Genomic DNA, 21492 nt, shown 5'->3' on the forward strand with positions numbered 1-21492 from the left:
CAACAAGAAAGTAGGGCTGGGAGCAGAGTGTGTCCTTTGGACCAGGGGTTCCTGTATGCAGAAGCTCCTCGTCCAGGGGAAGATTGATGACAAGGACCTTCCTCCAGAGCTGACAGAGAGGAAGTCTTCCCCTGGAGCTGGCACCCTGAATTCGGACTTCTAGCCTACCAGACTGTAAGAAAATAAATTCCATTTGTTGAAGCCATCCACTTGTGTTATTTCTGTTATAGCAGCACTAGATAACTAAGGCATATGGTATGAAGAAACCAATCATTTTAAGTTGACAACTCAAAAGTTTTATTAAGATCATCCTCTAATAAACATTTTCTAAACCTTTAAAAGTAAATAAACAGAAGAGAAGCCTTAAAATTTGAGCAAGGAACAAAAAAGTATAAAACTTAGCAAGTAAATCTGTAAAATAACCAAGTAGAAGATCTAGAAATGAAAAACATTATTAAAATTTAAAGCTTAATAAATGGTTTAAACAAGAGAGTAGACAAAGCTGAAAGAGGGAATTCAAATGTTGTATGATGGAAGTAGAGAAGTTATTCAAACTGCAGTGCAAAGAGATAAAAGAATGAAAAATACAAAAAGTTGTTGAAAGATACAAAGTATGGTGAGAAGATCTCAAATAAGTCTAATAAGAGTTCCCGAAGGAGATATCAGAGAGAGTGGAGAAGAAGCACAATTTGAGGAGATCATGGTTGAGAATTTTCTTGAATTATTGAAAGAAAAGTAAGACTAAGAAAGCCCTCACATAGGCAGAAAGAGAGCCACGAACTGGAAGAGGAAATGATGCCACCATGAACATCTGCCTTCTGTGCCATGAGACCAGAAGAACTGGATGGTGCTCAGCTACTATTCCTGAACGTTTTAATCTAAGATGCTGTAGAAGAATTCTGATCAAAAGGGGTAAAAAACGAAACAGAATTTCAAATTCTCAATGATATCCAGACCATCTGCAGCCATTGAGCGTAGATGAATACCTGATTAACTACTGTCCTGAGATAATCTTTAAACTTTAAACTTCAAGCCAAAATTTTTCCTGGAAGTCTGACTTGACCCAAACAACAATTTAGTCTAATTAGTAAAGTATGTCTGCCTTGAGCATTGTGCTCTCTCAAAGACTTGTCTATGCGGAATCAAACTGACAACAGCATCTCAAAAAGGTTAGATAAGAAGCTGAGGGGATGGTGACTTTACATTAATGGGGGTGTAATAATTTGGAAAAGGATAGCAAGAATAGTTACACAACTTGAAGAATGTAAATGCTGTTGATGAATTGTACATGCAGAATTTTTGAATCAGTGTATCCTTTGCTGTGTATATGTTCACAAAAAATAAAATTAAATTAAAAAAGCCCTCACACAGATATTTAATTATGAAACTGAAGATTACCAAAAATGAAAAAAAATCTTAAAATTAATTCCAGAGCAAAGACATTTTTCTAAAAAAAAAAAAATTAAGATGGATAGATGATTGCTCAACAGCAAAAATGAAAGCCAGGATACAGTGGAATTATAACCTCAAAAGATTCATAAAAAATAACTAATCTGTTCTAGAATTTTCTCATCAACAAGACCACTTTTTCAAGAACAAGGGCAAAATTTAAAAAATTTCAGTCAAAGAATGAAAGAGTTCCACTTACAGACCCTATATTAAAGGAACTTGCAACAGATAAACCTCAAGAAGAAAGTCCATAATGTAGGAAGGAATGATGACTAAGGATATTGGAAATTATGTAGATAAAATTAAATAACCACTGGATGAATAAAAATAAAGTGTAATCTGTAGGGTTTAAGTAAACAAGAGGGAGTGATCAAAATTACTGGGAATGAGAGAATGTAATTCTATGGATGAATAATTAAGATGGATGTATTCTAAGGTCTTTGTATTGGTTATAAGAAGAGTAAAAATATTGATAAATTTATTCTTGTTAAGGATGCTTGTTAAAATAGCTATGGTAGCCACTAGAACAGTACATCCAAGGTAGCAGAGCAAAAAATGGAACAAGAAAAAGGAAAAATAAAAGGAGATGTAAAAAATATTCAACCCAAAAGCAGACAAGAAGGGGAGGGGGAAGGAGAAGGAGAACACAAAGAAAATACACAATAACATGGTCAAAGTGAATCCAAATACAGTACAATAGATAATAATGAATGAAACTTTTCAGTCAAAAGGTAAATATTATTCAACTGGATAAAAAAATGCAGTCCTATGCTGATTATAAAAACTTCTCCTAATATAAGGACACAGAAAGGCTGAATACCAAAGGATAAAAAAAAAAAGATACACCAGGCAAATATCATATAAAAGAAAACTGGTTTAGCTATATTAATATAAGACAAAACCACTCTACTAGAAGAAATATAATTAGCAATAAAGTCATTTTAGGCTATTAATGCTTGCCTAAAACATTCAATTTGCCAGGAAGATACAAGAAGTCAGACTCTTTATACTCATTATAACATAACCTTAAAATATATTAAACCAAAGCTGACTGAATTAGGAGAAATTGACAATCGACCATTAAAGTGGATGATTTTAACCCAATTTTCTCAGTAATTGATAAATTAAGCAGACAAAAAATGAAAGACAATGAGGATACAGTGGATTTGAACAGCACAATTAACAATCTTGATCAAATAAACATGCACAGAACATGACACCCAGCAGTTATAGAATATGCAACCTTTTCAAATGTGCACCAAAAAAACAACAACAACAACAACAACAAAAAAAAACCTGCTGCCGTCAAATCAATTCCGACTCATAGCAACCCTACAGGACAGAGTAGAACTGCCCCATATGGTTTCCAAGGAGCACCTGGTGAATTCGAACTGTCAACCTTTTGGTTAGCAACCGTAGCTCTTAACCACTACACCACCAGGGTTTCCTCAAATGGGCACAGGATATTTATTAAAAAAGCTTTATACACTACAATATGGTATATTGTAGTGTATAAAGCACCCTTGGCAAATTTAGAAGCTTGTTATTACACAGGTCACATTCTCTAACCACAGTGCAATTAAGTCAGAAATTAATAACACAAATGTAACTAGAAAAATCCCATTTTTGAAATTAACGAAAAATTCAAACAAATCTAATGGGGTTTTAAAATATTTAGAACTAGATTATAATGAAAATACTACATATTAAAACTAGTGGGACACAGGTAAAATTATTTATAACTTTAAATCTTAACATTCAAAAGACAGAGCTCAAAAATTAATAAGCAAAGAATGCATCTTAAATTAGCAAAAGAACAGCAAATAAATTCAAAGAAAGAGAAACAGTAAACATAAAAAACGTTGTTGTTTGCTCTGGAGTCAATTCCGACTCACAGCGACCCTATAGACAGAGTAGAACTGCTCCATAGGGTATCCTAGGCTGACATCTTCAGGAGAGCAGATCGCCAAGTTTTTTTCTCCAGGGAAGCGACAGTGGGATTGATCCGCCAACATTTTGGTTAGCAGCCGAGTGCTTTAATCATTGTACTACCAGGGCTCCTTCATAAAAGAATAAAGCATTGAAATGGAAATCAAACTATATTAAAGAGGATCAATTAATTCACAAGATTGTTCTTTGCAAATTTCTGGCAAGATTAATCAAGTCAGAACACAAAAATTAACAGGAATGAAAAGGGCAGCACAACCACTGACTCAGCATAGATTAAATAGGTAAACATATATATTATAAATTTTATGACAATAATTTGAAGATTACATTAAATGGTTAAATTCCTATTAAAATAAGACTTACTATTTTACTAAAAGTTATTTTAGTAAGGAACTGAGGAACTGGAAACCATAATATCCCTATAACCATTAAAAAAATTGTAGGTGAAAATTTTCCCACAAAGAAAACAACAGACACAGATGGTTCAATAGGAGATTCTAATCAAACTTCCAAGGATCAGAGAATTCCAATCTCACACCAGCTCTTCCAGAGAATACACAAGGATTCCTTCCTGACTTAACATATGAAGCTAGCAAAACCACAAATGCAAAATCAGACAAAACATTTTAAGAATGGAAAATTGTAGACCAGTCTCAATTATAAACATAGATGCAGCAACGTTAAACAACATATTTACAGAATCAAACAATGTATATATTGGCAAAGAGAATACCTCATGTTGGGTTTACCAGTAATGCTAAGTTGGCTTAATATTAGAAATCAAATAATATATTCACCACTTTAACATTCTGAGATTAAAACATATAATTATTTTAATAGGGGCAGAAAAGACACTTGACAAAATTATAACCTATTTATGTTAAATCCTCTTAGCAAATTAGGAATTGAAGGGAACTGCTTTAATCAGATAAAGAGTATTTTTTTAAAAAACTCACAGTAAATATTATACTTAATAGTGAGATGCTGAAAGCATCCTCTTTAAGATTAGGAACAAGACAAAGATGCCTGTCATCACCACTTCTATTCAACGTTATACTACAAGTCCCAGCCAATGTGGTAAGAGAAGAAACAGAAATAAAATGCATAAGAGTTGAGAAGAAATAAAATTATCATAATTTGTACCTGATGACTATGTACGTAGAAAATCCAAAAGAGCATACAGATAAATTATTAGAATTAATAAGTTAATACAGCAAGGTTGTGGATACAAAATCGATATAACCCATTGCCACTGAGACGATTCCAACTCATAGCGACACTATCAGACAGAGTAGAATGGCCTCACAGAGTTTCCAAGAAACACCTGGTGGATTCCAACTGCAGACCTTTTGGTTAGCAGCGGAGCCCTTAACCACTACATCACCCCAGGGTTTCCAAAAAATCAATATACAAAAATCAATGCCATTTTCGAAGAAAATATGATTTTAAAATATCATTTATATTAGGAACAAAAGTATAAAGTACTGAAGACATGCAGATTATTTTAAGGGTAATGATACAAAATTTCATTAGAAGATATTAAAGAAGACATAAATAAATGGAGAGATAACATGTTCGTGGACAAGAATACTCAAAACCATAAACATATCAGTTCTCCCCAAACTGATCTACAGTCACTGCAAATATAAGCAAATCCCAACATATTTTTTTCTTTTGCAAACTGACTTTGAAATTTATATATTCTACAACTCAACAACAAAAAGACAAACACCCCAATTAAAACATGGGCAAAGGATTTGAATAGACATTTCTCCAAAGAAGATATTCAAATGGCCAATAAGCACACAAAAAGATGTTCAATATCATTCATCATTGGTTGCTGTGTGCCGTTGAGTCGATTCTGGCTCACAGTGACCCCATGTCATTAGGGGGATGTAAATCAAAACCACAGTTATTAAAAAAAAAAAAAAGAAAATATGTGTTGGCAAGGATGTGGAGAAACTGGAACCCTTGTGCACTGCTGATGGGAATATAAAACGGTGCAGCCACTGAAGAAATAGTTAAGCAGTTCCTCAAAAAGTTAAGCACAGAATTACCATATGACCCAGCAGTTCCACTCCTGGGTATATACCCAAAAGACTTGAAAACAAGGACTCAAACAGATATTTATACACCAATGTCCACTGCAGCACTATTCACAATAGCCAAAAGATGGAAACAACCTAAATGTCCATCAACAGATGAATGGACAAACAAATTTTGATATATCCATACAATGGCCTATTACTCAGCCACAAAGAGAAATGAAGTTCTGATAGATGCTTGACATGGATGAACCTTGAAAACATTACGTTAAGTGAATTAAGTCGGGCACAAAAGGACAAATACTATATGATCCCACTTCTACGAAACACCTAGGACAGGCAAATGCATACAAACCAAAGTTTATCTGTGGTTATCAGGGGCTTGGGAAGGAGGGGACTAGGAGTTATTGCTTAAGAGGTACTGCATTTCTGTTTGGGCTGATGAAAAACTTTGGAAATAGTGGTGATGGCTTCACAATATTGTAAATGTAATTAATATAACTAAATTGTACGCTTAAAATGGCAATTTTTGAAATGTATACATTTTTTAAATTTTTTTAAATTTATATGAAAAAGGGGCTGAGAATTATTGAGGCATTCTTTTTTTTATTGTTGTAGTTTAAGTGAAAGTTTACATTTCAAGTTAGTCTCTCACACAAAAATTTATACATACATTATTATGTGACCCTAATTGCTTTCCCTATACTGTGACAGCACACTCCTCCTTTCCACCCCTGATTTCCCGTGTCCATTCAACCAGCTCCTAACCCTCTCTGCCTTCTCATCTCATCTACTGAGGCATTCTTAATGAAAAGGAACAAAGTAGAGACTCGCCCTGCCAGATATTAAGAGTTATTACAAAGCTATGGTAATTAGGACTTTGTCATATTAGTGCAGCAACAGATAAGGTACTACTTAAATGTGAAAGATGAAACTCTAGAATTTTTAGAAGAGCAGACAGGAGAGTATCATTAGGATCGCAGGAGAAGAAAGGATTTATTTAACAAGACAAAAAGAAGCACAATGTAACAGAGAAGACTGACACATTTGGCTGCATTAAAATTAAGAACTGCTCATCAAAATACACCATAAATGAAATGTTTTAAAATTGAATTGTGGCAATGGTGGCACAGCTCTGTAAAATTACTAAAAATCATGGAACTGTACACAAAAAATTAGTGAATTTTATGGCATAAATATATATACATAAATAAAGTGATTTTTAAAAGAATAAAATATTCTCAAGAATAAAAATCCTTGGAATGTTTAAAAAAATTCACCATAAATGGAGTGAAAATACAGGCCACAAAATGAGTGGTTATATTTGCGTTTCATACAATGGTAAAAAATTAAATATAGAATAAGTAACTACTAAAAAATCAAAAAGGAAAAAATTGAACAGCTCAGTAGAAAAATGGATAATAGATATGAACAGACATTCCACAGAAGAGGAATCCCGATGACTCACCAAAACGTGAAAAGATGAGCATTAGTAATCGCAGCAAAACAAAACCTTCGCCACAATGAGACTCCACTAAACTCTCACTGGAATGGCCAGAGGGTGTGGGGCTAAGGAACTTCGCACGTGCCTGTCACTACCTTGGAGACAGTTCGGCATTATAGGTGTCTTGGTCATCAAGTGCTGCTATAACAGAAATACCACAAGTGGGTGGCTTTAACAAAGAGAAATTTATTTTCTCACAGCTAGGAGATTAGAAGTCCAAATTCAGGGTGCCGGCTGTAGGGGAAGGTTTTCTCTCTCTGCAGTCTCTGGAGGAAGAAGGTCCCTGTCTCTTTTCAGCTTCTTCCTCTGCAATCTTCATGTGGCTTGGCATCATGTGAATGGCACACAATTCAGTCCGTAACAGTAGGCATACTCTTTGACCCAGCAATTCCACTCCTGGTCTATACCCTAGAGGAATGCTTGTCCATGTACACCATGATAATGTACAAGAGTGCTAGTAACAGCATTGTTAATATTAGCCAAGCCATCAGAAACAACCCAAAGGGTCATCAACCACAGAATGGATACATAAATTGAGGTATATTCATATAATAGAATATTCCACAGCAGGAAAAATAAACCAACTACTGCTATACTCCCAATGTGGAATGGAATGTCAATGCTGAATGAAAGAAACAAAATACATAAGAATATACAGTATGCAGTATTGTTTCATTTTTATAAAGTTTTAAAATGCAAAGATATATATATATAATCAAAAAACCAAACCAATTCTGACTCACAGACACCCTACAGGACAGAGTAGAACTGCCCCAGAGGGTTTCCAAGGAGCACCTGGTGGATTCAAACTGCCGACCTTTTGGTTAGCAGCTCTTAATCACTGTGCCACCATATATAAAGCCATGTATATAGAAACCCATTGCTGTCAAGTCAATTCCGACTCATGGCGACCCCACGTGCTCCAGAGTAGGACTGCACTCCATGGAGTTTTCTTGACTGTAATCGCATAGAAGCAGATATGCAGGCTTTTCTTCGATGGTGTCACTGGGTGGATTCAAACTGCCAACCTTTTGCTTAGTATCCAAGAGCAAACCGTTTGAGCCATGCAGGGATACACACATACACACACACACACACACACACACACACACACTCACATGCATAAAGAAAAGCGTGAGAAGGATTACTTTAGGGGTTATGTCTGGCAGAAGAGAGAGGATTTTATCAGGGGCAAGGGTGTAAGGGAATTTTAAAATACAGATAACGTTTTTGAAGCTGGGTAGTGCAAACGTAAGTATTTGGTTTAGTATTATTCTCTAAATTGTATACTTTTCATATTTCATATTTTTTTTTGTAGAGAGAGCGGAAGCTGAAGAAGTGAAGAACACACGTCTAGACACATCCTTTGAGGAATTTTGCGATAAAGGAGAGTACAAAAATGGTGTAGATGGAAGGACTTGTGGGCGCATGCTCTTTTCTCTGTTTTAAGATGGCAGAAATTACAACATGTTAGCCTGCTGTTGATGATGTATGAAAAAAATGGATAATGTTGGAGTCCGGGAATGTTTAAGGAGGTAAGTCCCTGAGTTGGTGAGAGAAAAAAGGCTGAAAAAGCAGGGAGAGCTCCCCCAGGGTCAGAGGCGAGGTTAGCTGAGCATATGGCTTCAAATGCTGCAGGGTGGTAGGCCGGTGGGTTAAAAGGTGAATCGGTTCTCTTGTGACTGCTTCTAATTCTCAACGAAATAAGAAGCGAGGTCATAAGGGCAGAGAGGGTTTTTAAGGTTCGAGGTAAGAGAGGAAATAGGAGTCAGGGAGAGATGGAAAGTGTCTAGAAAAATCTGGAGAAGCTACAGGCAGCACCAAGGGCCTACCTGAACTTTATAGTCATAAATCTAACGTGAACTGGTCAGAAGAATGCTCTGTTTTGCCTTCATCAAAGACGAATTGCTCAGGTACAGGTGTGGAGCACTCAGTTTAAACAGAGTCAGGGTCTTACAGGGTGGGAAGGAGCGGGAATGAGGAGCAAGGGTGACAGACACTGAGACAGCGGTGGAAGCAATGAATTGGAAATCCCAATGGGCCTGAAGAATCCTGCAAACAGGGCTGCCAAGTAGACACCAGGTGGTGGCCAGAAAATGGAATGTTTAAATCTGAGATTCTGAAGGGCGAGCAATTACTGCCACATCTTTTCCTCTGCCCCACCTAGAGCACAGCGTGGATGGAGGCAGCAGAGGTATGGCAGAGGAAGAGAACACTGGAACGAGGAGGTCAAGAGCCTAAGAAGCCAGGGTGTAGTGGATACTCTGTGTGGGTGCTGGCATCACTGATGATGAGGACCAGGAGAAGGGTGGGAGAGGAAGACTGTGAGGCAGATGACAAAATCTGTAATGATGGGGAGGAGGGTGAACAGTTTGATAGCTGGCTAGAGCAAGGACAAGCAGCAGTTGGTAGAGTCTGATAGAATTTGCTTCCAAGGAGCTGGGGATTTTGCAGAAGGATGAAGGTGAAATGACCTGGAAGCAGCGATGAAGAGTATGGACCCCTTACCGACCTCCAGGCCCCGTGGTCTGAGGGATACAGGAGAAAAGTCAGTCTCCTCTTGGGAAGGCTGCAGGGGAAGCACTGTCCTAGGGGAGAACCAGGTTTTATTTAGAGCAAAAGAGGATGAGAGGAGATGTAGGTAATGCTGGGCATTTGCTGCTGAAGGATACTGAGGTTCCCATGGAAGGGTGCCCACAAAGCTTCAAGAGGGTGGAGGCGGGGTGGAGTCAGATTTACCACTCCAGTTGCTGTTGAGTCTGCTCCCACTCATGGTGACCCCATGTGTGTCAGAGTACAACTGTGCACATAGAGTTTTCAAAGGATGATTTTTTTGGAAGTAGATTGCCAGTCCTTTCTTCCAAGGTGCCTCTGGGTGGACTCAAACCTGTAACCTCTGTTAGCAGCTGAGTGTGTTAACTGTTTGAGTCAGATTATAGGATGGAAAGAGCTGCATTGGATGAGAGTTTAGAAGATAAAAGAGGATTGGACCTCTGGCAATAAATGAAGTATACAAGATGTGTGACAAAATGAGATTAATCCTGATCTATTAAGGGAAGGTAGAACTCACATAATTACAGGGTACATTGTAGTTTTTCGTATTGTGGTGGCTCACATGCTACAATGATGCTATGATGCCAGAAGCTATGCCTGAGCAGTAAAGAAAATGGAAATCCTCACAAATGGACAGGTGAACAACATCCTGATAAATGGAGAAGAAACTGAAGCTGTCAATGATTTTATTCACTTGGATCAACAATGAATGTCCATGGAAGCAGCAGTCAAGAAATCAGATAAAGACAGCATGACTTAGGGCTGGACGTGGCTTCCTTGGCTGGGTCTTTGGGGTGCCTGTGGAGCCCAGCCAGGAGGTGGGTGGCGCTGCCAGGGGCAGGCAGCTCCAGCCCCAGGTCCCTAGGCAAAGCGTGCGGAGGTAGTATAAGATGAGCAACATCAAGTGCAAACACAGCACGGCTGGGTGTGGCTCCGAAACACGCCGGCTGGCCTCCAGGTCATCCTTTGCGGCATGCACAAGGGTAACAAGTTGCTGAGTCTTTGAGGAGCGCGACACCCCCCGCGGGACTCCCATTAAAGCGTTTCCCCTCATCTGGCCTTTTTTTTGCAGGGAACAGGCATGACTCGGTCATGAATGCTCTCCAAATTTTGAGGCCAGCCCAGGAGGAGATTTAGGGTGAGACAGGAAGAGAGGCAGAATCAGACCTTGCCAAATCCCTTTTTTTGCTATTGAATTAGGAACAACTTTGAACATACCCAACAGTCCACAGGATAGTACAATTAATGAATGGTATGCAGTCCTGACCACCAGCAACCCGTGATCCATCTTAATCCTTTCTGTGTTAATTTCAAACAGATCTCAAAACCAAAGCACCAAACCCATGGACGTCCACTCGATTCCAATTCATAGCAACCCTGTGAGGCAGAGGGAACTGCCCCCATAGGATTCCCAAGGCTGTAAATCTTTATGGAAGCTGACTGCCTCATTTTTCTTCTGCAGAAGGACTGCTGGGTTTGAGCTGTCAACCATTTTGGTTAGCAGCCAAGCGCTTGACCACTGTGACAGCAGGGCTCCTAAACAGATCTCAGCATCCTTTAATTGGTTCTGTAATAATTAAAGATATATCCCTTCAAGATAAGGACTCCTAATCCCAACACTTACCACACTTAAACATTTAGCAATAATTCTTTAATGCCACTAAAATGTCTAATAGATCTTCAAAAAAAAAAGAAACGAAAGAAAAATCAAACAATATATTGCACTGGGTAAATCTGCTGCAAAAGACTTCTTTTAAGTTCTAAAAAGCTAAGATGTCACTTTGATGACTAAGGTGCACCTGACCCAAGCTATGTTCTTTTTTGATAGCCTCATATACATGTGAAAGCTGGACAATGAAAAAGGAAGCCTGAAGAAGAATCGACGCACTTGAATTGTGGTGTCGGTGAAGGATACTGAATATGCCATAGATTACCAGAAGAACAAACAAATCAGTCTCAGAAGAAATAAAACCAGAATGCTCCTTAGAAGCGAGGATGGCAAGACTTCATCTTGCTACTTTGAACAAATCATCAGGGAAGACCAATCTCTACAAAGGGACATCACATTTGGTAAAGTAAAAGGTCATGGAAAACAAGGGAAACCCTCATGAGATGAACTGACACAGCAGCCTCAACAATGGACTAAAAGATATCAAGGATCCTGAGGATGAAGCATGATCAGGCAATGTTTTGTTCTCTTCTACATAAAGTCATAAAGTCGCCACGAGTCGGAGGTGACTGTGTGGTAACTAACAATAGCAACACTATTCTTATTATTTCTGTTTTCTCTAATTCTCAATAAAACTGTCTCCCAAAGTGTAACAAAAGAGCCACGTCTATGAAATCACTGACTGTTAAAGCTAGAAGGCACCTCAGAGGAATCTAGTAGCATCGTCTTCTTTTAGACATAATTAAATAGGGCTTCAAGGGCAAGAACTCAGGTGTACTAGCTGCTCTACTACCCGTTCAATGCATTACACCATTAGATCTTCTAAGCTTGACCTGGTTACGTCCACGACAGCTGCTGCCACTATACCCCCATGCTCTTGGATTACCAGAGCTACCAATGGAGGGGTCCACAGAGCAACTGTCCCCTCAACTGTGCTCCATTCCAAACATCACTGTCACTCCCACCTCCCGCCACACTTCACTCTTGCCCTCAGTTTACTCAGTGAGTAAAAGGCTTCACGAATGCGAAAATCTGGCTTCTTCTTAGAGAACACCTGAGCAGACCAATTTAGAGTATCTCTACAATGCTTTCATGGGGTTTTCTAGAGTAGTGGAGCCTCGCTGTCATGGACTGAATTGTGTCCCCAAAAAATATGTGCATCAATTTGCCTAGGCCATGATTCCTGTATTGTGTGATTGTCCACCATTTGTCATCTGATATGATTTTCCTATGTGTTGTAAATCCTACCTCTATGATGTTACTGAGGGGGGATAGGTGGCAGTTATGTTAATGAGGCAGGACTCAATCTACAAGATTGGATTGTGTCTTAAGCCAGTTTCTTTTGGGATATAAAAGAGAGAAGCAAGCAGATAGACAGGGGACCTCATACCATCAAGAAAGCAGTGCCGGGAGAAGAGCGTGTCCTTTGGACCTGGGGTCCCTGTGCTGAGAAGCTCCTAGTCCAGGGGAAGATTGATGGAAAGGACCTTCCTCCAGAGCCAACGGAGAGAGAAAGCCTTTCCCTGAAGCTGACACCCTAAATTTGGACTTCTAGCATACTAGACTGTGAGAAAATAAGTTTCTCTTTGTTAAAGCCATCCACTTGTGGTATTTCTGTTATAGCAGCACTAGATAACTAAGACATTCACCTTTGCAAAGTCTCTTGGAGTTTATGTGTAGAGAGATAAACCCTCGGTTTAGCCATTCCCATGCTGGTTCACAGCAGAAGGTGCACCTGACCTGAGCTGTGCGGCTGCAGCACTAAAGAAGGCCAGCACCCAAGTCTGGGGGCTGGGGGGCACCTCAGGGAGGCCACGCTGCAGCATCAGCAGGCACATCAAAAGGTCATAAATGAATGGAGGGACAATGACTTCCCCAAAGATTCGGGGCTAGCCCGTGAGCACAGATTCTGATGGTGGCTGACCTGCTGGGAAGTGACTGGGGGATTGCTAAGCACCTTGATTATTGCTGATGATCCTCTGGACTAAAGAGCCTAGTGCTGGGCTGAATAGTCTAGGTCTACCCCAGGATAGACAGAATTTCAGATCCAGCCTGTCACATGGCTAGAATGGCATTGATGGGTGCTCAGGAGGGTGGGGATTTAGTGGCTTCTACACTGTGCAGCTGGATAATCTGAGACAAGGAGTAAGTGGTAGAAATAAAATCTAAGAGACCCCCTTAGACCCCCTCTGCTTCCAAGGCTGAAAGAGATTTCACAGTGAGGGTCGTGAAGCGCGGATGGATCTGCTGGTATTGTAGCTAACATTATTTACCACATACTGAGTGCCTTTCCCACCCTGGGCACTAAGTGGACAATGAAACATAAAGAGGCCTCATTTGGAGAACAAAGGAAAGGGCAGGAGAGAGTTACTGGTGATGTCGAAAAGCCTAGAAACTAACCAGCTGTTTTAATTTAACCAACTAACTCATGGAAGAAATATGAAGAAGACTGAAAGCATGGTACTGGCGGCAGGCTGGGATGGACTTAGGGAGCTATAACAATTGCCTTACCTGTTAGTGACATAGTCAGCCAGGTGCTGTTTAAACATGAGGCTCCACCTCTTAACAATATTCAGCAGCGATGCTTTAAAGGGCCGCACATCAATCTTCATCCAGCAGTCAAACACCCTGATGGGCTCCAGCCTGCACACCTCTTCATAGAGCTTTTCATAGGAGTCAATCTGGACTTTGAACTGATGGAGGAGGGGAGGGTTCTCTGGGATGCCATCTTCTGCGTGGGCTTCAATCTTGTCAGGTGTGAGGACATGCCCATACAACAGAAACTGACCCAGGATCTCCTTCCGGTCCTCCACGTAGAGGTAGGAGTATTGGCTGAAGGTGTTCCGGTAGGCGCGGCAGAGGGCCATCATGTTCTGGACCCTCTCAAGGAGCACACTCCTCATGCTTGCTAGCTCAGCCCTGCCCTCCATATCAACCTGGCGGCCAAGAGAACAACAGGCAGGGTTACACCTGAGCCTGCCATGAGGTTCCAGATTCCCCAGGCGGGCAGGATGGCTGTAGGCTCTATACCTGATAGTGAGGGGGGTGGTTTTGTGGGGCGAGCCGTGGCACCAGAGATGATATCCCAAAAATGCTCATGACAAGACCTTCAACAATGTCATAAAGGCCTCCTTTCACTCCAGACTCCAGGGAGGGGCAGAAAACTAATTCTGGGATAGCTAAGCTCAGTTGTGCTTCAAATATTGGGGTGATTCCAGCCTTACTTTCTGAAAAACAAGTTAAAAAACAAATGAGAAAAAGAAGAACAGTAAAAAGATAAAAGAAGCAAAGTGCAATATGGTTTTAAAAGCACCCAAAGCATTTCTTTCCTTGGGTGCAGGAAAATGGAAATGTGCAATTTTCTAACACCCCAGAAAAGGTGAAGGTGACTGTCTTGCAGTGTTTCTCAATAAGGAACCATAAACATTTGGGGTAGGCCAAGTTTGGTGCTGGGCTTTCCTGGCACTGCAGATTTATTCTCCCTGTCCTCAGGGAGTATGTCCCAGAGACTGAGAAACCCACACCAGCCCCCTTCCACCTTCCCAAATGCCACCTGGGGGCAGAATAGCCTCTGGTTGAGAAAAGGCTGATTCTGAAAGCCAGTTTCTTAGAACCAGCTGATTGCTTCCTAGACACAAACCATGCAATTCCACCGGCAGCCACTAGGTGAATGGGGGTATGCTTGTTAATAAAACAAAAAACAAAAAACAAACCCACCACTGAAGAGTCCATTGTTACTCACAGTGATCCTATAGGACAGAGTAGAACTGCCCCATAGGGTTTCCAAGGCTGTAAATTGGTATAGAAGCAGACTGCCACATCTTTCTCACATGGAGTGGCTGGTGGGTTTGAACTGCAGACCTTTAGGTTAGCAGCCAAGCACTTTAACCACTGCGCCACCAGGTTTCCTATATGCTTGTCAATAGCTGCTTAAAAAAAAAAAAAAATTTGCTGTCAAGTCGATTCCAACTCAAAGTGACCCTGTAGGAAAGAGTAGAACTGCCTCATAAGGTTTCCAAGACTGTAATCTTCTATGGAAGCAGACTGTCACATCTTTCTTCCGCAGAGCAACAGGTGGGTTCGAACCACCAACCTTTCGGTTAGCAGCTGAGTGCTTAACCACTGTGCCACCAGGGTTCCTCAATGGTTGCTTAGGCGTGAAAAACAAATAGAAGCTACAGTCCTGCCAGTTCTGCTCTTTTTCTATAAAAACAGAATTTATTTTAATTTTGTAGTACAGTAGTGATTAAAATTTTAAAAGCAATATAAATAATTGACGAATCTCTGATCACTTGCTAGACCTACTTGCTTTGTCAAATATAAATCAAAATACATGGAATAAGATGTTTCAAGTACAAGATAAATGCTTAAACTTTTACCAATAACCACGTATTTCCATGTATCCTTTTATTTGATTGTAGAAATATTTAGGAGACTATTATGTGCTGGATATTGCAGGTGGCAAAGACTTCAACGCAATCCATCACCACTTCTTCCCTAGAAATGCAGTTATAAGTGGACATATGACTGAATTTCCCAGCCCTACTTGCAGTTAAGGAGTTGTGCCAACAGTTAACACCTTGGCTGTTATCAAAAGGTTTGAAGTTCGAGTCTACCCTGAGTCACCTTGGAAGGAAAAGTCTGGCGATCTATCTCCGAAAAATCAGCCACTGAAGACCCTACGGGGCATAGCTCTACTCTGACACACGTGGGGTCACCATGAGTTGGAGTCGACTCCACGACAGCTGGTTTCTGGTTTTGCTTGCAGTTAGGTGTGAAAATGCGATTCCCTCACGGGAGGAATGTGGTAAGAATGGCCCCTGCCACTCTGGGCTGGGCTCCTGAGACAGCAGGTGAGCCTCCTCTACACTCTCTCTTTTCTCTCCCACAGACGACAGCCTGGATGTACCACTGACCCAGCTCGACTGCAGAAACGTGGAGGCACTGAATGGAAGGAAACTGCCCACCAACCTGGAATATTCACCTTGGACTCTTACTTGGGGGGTACACTTCTTTGTCCTTTAAGCCACATTACTGATGGAGTTTTTATTACCAAACCTTAGCCTTTTTCCCCAAATTAAAAAACTGTAGGAGGATAGATTTGTATTATTGGACTCAGCAGAGTCTCATGAAAACTATATTTAATTTGTTGTTGTTAGCTGCCATAGAGTCAGCCCCCAACTCACGGTGACCCCATGCACAAAAGAACAACATGCTGCCCGGTCCTAGGCCAGCCCCACGATTAGTTGCTGCTCAGACCGTTTTGATCCATAGGGTTTTCATTGGCTGATTTTCAGAAACAGGTTGTCAGACCTTTCTTCTTAGTCCATCTTAATCTGGAACCTCCACTAAAACCTGTTCAGCATCTTAGCAAAACGCAAGCCTCCACTGACAGATAGATGGGTGCTTGAGATGCACGGGCCAGGAATTGAACCCTGGTCTGCATAGAAGGCAAGAATTCTGCCACTGAAGCACCTATTTAGCCTAAGGGAATGCAAATTTGCCAATAACACAGTAATTACACTATTATCATAGAACTGTAAAAACAACAAAACTGTAAAATTACGGTTTGTGTATGTACCCGTGATATATGCTGCATTACTATATATATATGTTTACAAATTCATAGATAGGGTTGCATATAGTTTACAGGACTTCAAGGATTTTCAAGAATAGTTTCACTCTCTTGAGAAATTTTTGCCCTATGTGCTGACCTGAGAACCTAATCCCTACATTAGGTGCAACACCAATGTAATTACCATACAAAGCAGACAGTCCTGGTTCCAAAACTATGGTGTAAGTCACTTTAGGAGTAAAGAGGGGGAACAGCATTGCGGGTTGAGTGGGTAGCATTTAACCTAAGCAGGGTTTGGACTCCAAGAGATGACAGAGAGATCAGTGTCAGCTGTGGTTTGACTGAAGACCAGAGGCAGGGAAGGTAAGGGGAGGATGGAAGATAAAGCCGGCCAGCTGGGCTACGGCAAAGTGTCACAGTGACTTTCATCTTCTCAGAAGCTACTCTAGGCTCCTGCACCCTCCCTCAGTAACCAGTGCCTTTTTCATGTTACTATAGCTCCTTAACTCAGCCAGCTGCTAATCCCAGCTCCTGTCCACTCAAAGGAGAACTTGAAACACCTCTTCACCATGAGGAAAGCGTGCTCACATTTCCATGGAGGGAAAGGAACTTGGGCAATATTGCAGAAATACTCCCATCCCCATCCCCATCCCCCTGCTCTCAGTCTCTCCTTTCCACTAGAGCAGGAGAAGGGACATACCAGGCAGCCCAGGTCAGCAGAGCCTGAGCCACTGTCAGGGGTGGAGTCACCAAATTTAAGGGCCATCTCTGCATGGCCTGCACCTAGGTATGGTGAAGCGTCTTCCTGCATCCTCTAGAAGAGGGCTGAGTGATGAGGGCCTGGGGTTTCCAACATCAGAAGAGGTTGGTCCACTCGCTCTGGTGAGCACCATGGATATTTCCTAGGAACCTGCTTAGGTCTTAGTGCTTGTGTTCTATGCCCCACTCATTACTTGCCCCAAGCTCTAGAAGATGATCCTCCAACTTGCTGACTATGCTGGAGGCCCAAGTTCCTGTGGGCAGATCCTCTTGATTTGGAGCACCCTTGCACCCTGCAAACAAAGACCAGTCTCTCCTCGGTCATCCACCTATCTGGTCACACCAGCCCCTGGGCCTTGCCCCTCTCCATTACCAGCCTTAGGTTTCTGCAGTGCCCTCTTTTATGGGCTGGATATCTGGACCTTTGCCTACCTATTTTGACTCTGCGTCTGGTTTATTTCCTTGGGTTGAACTTGATGTCTTAAATTCTCACCTCACCTTCATCCTCTGCTTTCAAAATATTCACCTCTGCCTTTCCATTTTGACTACTCCTCTAATATGGCCTTTGCTAAACTCTTCAGAATTTATCAGAATGTGAACGTTTAATTCAACTTTAAGTCCTGAACTCTTCTCCCCTTTCCATCACATCACTCATTAGCCAAGTTTAGCCCTTAGTATATTTTTGGAGTGTGTGTGTGTGGGGGGGAGGGGGGAGCAGTGGTTCAGTGGTAGAATTCTCACCTTCCACAGAGGGGACCTGGCCAATGGCCCTCAAGCACAGCCACCACCCATCTGTCAGTGGAGGCTTATGTGTTGCTCTGGTGTTGAAGTGGTTTCAGTAGAGTTTCTAGAATAAGACGGATTAGGAACTACTTCCAAAAAATCAGCCAATGAAACCCTATGGATCACAATGGTACAATCCCATTGTGCAGGGGGGTCACCATGAGTCAGGTGCCGACTTGGCGGCAGCTAACAACAAACACGTGATATCTTTGACTCTGTGCACTTTACCCCAGCTTACCCATCATGATTCAAAGCCCTTAATTATCGTTTAACAGCTTCAGAGAATGCCCATTCCCTTCTTGACATTCCTTTTCCTTCTGAAAGCCACCTCCTCCCCTGCTGCTTGTCTCACCCTTTTTTACATAAAAAACTTCTGTTTCTTCCACTTAGCCTGGCTACCACAAACCTCCCTGTGTTCTCAAAACGCTACAGAGGAAACGTACATGAAGCTTGAAGGCACAGAACGCTCCCACCCCCAATGCCATGAGTCGTGTCCAGATGAAGCTTCCATTACTGACTGTGCTTCCTGTGGCTCCACCTTAGTCAATCCTCTATACCGAAGCTTGATTTAGACTGAATTAGCCTTTTTCTTTTTTTGCATTTGCCATGGGCTTCATTATCTTAGAGCCTGTTTATCACCTTTTTTTTTTTAAGTCAGAAGTCTTTTCTCTTTGAGCAGTTTAAAAACGCAATACTTTTGCTGTTTTACTGTGTATCATTCACAAAAAGTCCCTGTCCATACAACGCTTTGGGGAAAGTCACAGAGCACTCAATTGCACTTTAGTTTCACTCAACAGATACTGTTATCTTTCCAATAATAACCCACATTCATAAGGTAGAATGTACCAGTATTTTCCAGGAGATACTTAAGGGAGCACTCAATGGCAAAAAAGAATCCATCCAGCAACATATCATCAATGTAGTTAACATAGGTCTTCCAGATATGGGAGGTTGGGTCTGCTGAAAACAGACCCAGGTTTTCCTATAAAAGAAAGAAAAGAAGGATGTTTAATAATGAGAAAGAATGGGCCTAGTCATCATTAATGGGAATGAAAACACGAAGGAAAAAAAGCATTCTTGTATAGAATTTGCTACTACATGTATATCAAATCCATCCTGTTGAAATGGGTATAACCACTGATTGAAAGAACACAGAGACAGTCCCTGTAGGGAACAGGGGGTCCCATCCTGTCCTTGAGGGAGGATTTTGGGGTCAGTCTACTTCTCAGAAGGAATGCAGATGGACATACTGTCATGTGCTTCTGACTGACGGACTGTAGAGGAAGCTGCGCCAGAGAGGAGGTCAGGGTGGGCAGTGGGAACAATACTGAGGGTAACAGAATAGCATGATTCAAGGTTTCTAATAAATTTGGGGTTTAAAGAAGTAAAGCATTTCCTGGTAATCCTCAGAGGTGAGCTGGTGTGTTTCGCTGTTGGCATTTAGTATTAACTAAAAGCCTTTATCACACTGAGTGTGATTTAGAAAACACATACTCACATATAAACAAATAACGTATGTTTTCTCTCTTCTCCTTCTCTCCTTCTCTTTTAGAGGATACAGTCCCTGACCTGGTGGAGCATCACCATGGTGACAGGATTTGATCTTCAAAAGAGGGAGCCTAAATGCTCAGCTTTGGCAAATTTAGACATCTCATTTACTCCTAATCATTTTCATTATTAAGACTTTTTAACCGTAACTTTCCCTTTATATAGTATCTTCAGAAAATGGAATAACTTGCAGAAGTAACTTTTCTAGTTAATTCACATTTACTCCTTTATGAAACATCACTGTGTTATAAATAGCGCCCCTGGACTGAAACAATACCATGATCCTGCCTTTAAGTGGCAGAACTCAAACATTTCTAAAATGCATTATTTACTCCTTTCCTTCCTAAGCAGATTTAAGATTTTTCTTAATGATTTTTTTCGTTAATGATTTTTCATCATCATGCAAATCACAGCACAGTGACAATACAGAGCTACTTTCAGGTGTCATTGAAACGTATATATCCGTTTGCCTCTACATCAAATAACTTTTAGTTTTTATGACTGTTTTGTATAGCTTTTCTCTCTCTCCCTATTGTCAGGCTATCAATATAGCTATCTACACCTTCCACCTTTATTTACTATTTCAAATCTACTGTCATCTAAGAAACACATTTGTTTGAATTCTCTGTTTGGTGAGAATAAATAGCTTGGGTTTCTGATCTTAACCAAGACACAGCAATGAACATTGGACGTACAGAAAAATAATTTTATAAAATTCAACAGCCATTTATAATAAAAACTCTTAGCCAGCTAGAAAGAGAAGAAAACTTCCTCAACCTGATGAAGAACATCCAAAAAACTTACAGCTAACATTAAACTTAATAGCGAATTACTAAAGGTTTCCCTGTATGATTAGAATTGAGGCGTGAGTGTGCACTCTTACAACTTCTAGTCAACACTGTACTAGAGGTCCTAGCCAGAGTAATAAGGCAAGAAAAAGAAGTAGAAAACATAAAGATTGGAAAGGAAGAAGTAAAACTGTCTCTATTTGCAAATGAGATGATTGTTTATATAGATAGATAATCATAAGAAATCTACAAAATAACTATCAAATTAATAAATTTAGTAAGCTCATAGACTATAATATCAATATGCAAAAATCAATTGCACTTTTATATACTAGCTGAAAAATAAAATTAACAAAACAATACCTTTTATAAGTCATCAGATACAGATACATTAAAACCTCAATGAAAAACCACCACACTCCCACTAAAATGGTTGAAACTAAAAAGACTGACAACACCAAAATACAATGAAGAGATGAAGCACCTGAACTCTATTACATCGCTAGTGGGAGCGTAAAATTATACAACCATTTTGGAAAACTGCTGGGCAATTACTTATAAAACTAAACATATGTGTATCTATGACCCACCAATTCTCAAGAGAAATGAAAACATGTGTCCATGGAAAGACTTGTACAAAAACGTACCGAACAGCTTTATTTATAATAGCCAAAAATGAGAAACAACTAAAAAGACTATCAACGGGGGAATGGATGAATGAATTATGTTATAGTCATACAATGGAACAGTACTCAGCAATAAAAAGAAAGAAACTCCTAATAGATGTAACAACATGGATGACTCTCAAAAACATTATGTTAAGTAAAAAAAAAAAAAAAAAAAAGGTAGACTCAAAAGAGTACATACTA

At 40.4% G+C, this 21492-nt stretch overlaps 1 protein-coding gene across 1 annotated transcript in view; it reads right to left on the reverse strand.

Annotated features, from left to right (window-relative positions):
* The window catches only part of DNAH9 (dynein axonemal heavy chain 9), a 450622-nt gene that overhangs the window by 352200 nt on the left and 76930 nt on the right, over positions 1–21492 (reverse strand). Inside the window, exons 14-16 of the mRNA XM_012555448.1 lie at positions 19134–19269; positions 14201–14397; positions 13682–14106 (exon numbers count right to left, since the gene is read on the reverse strand). Coding sequence (XP_012410902.1) covers positions 13682–14106; positions 14201–14397; positions 19134–19269 — 758 coding nt within the window. The remainder of the gene's footprint in view (positions 1–13681; positions 14107–14200; positions 14398–19133; positions 19270–21492) is intronic.

Source organism: Trichechus manatus, unplaced genomic scaffold (genome assembly GCF_000243295.1).
Source record: "Trichechus manatus latirostris isolate Lorelei unplaced genomic scaffold, TriManLat1.0 scaffold00040, whole genome shotgun sequence".
Classification (NCBI taxonomy): Eukaryota; Metazoa; Chordata; class Mammalia; order Sirenia; family Trichechidae; genus Trichechus; species Trichechus manatus.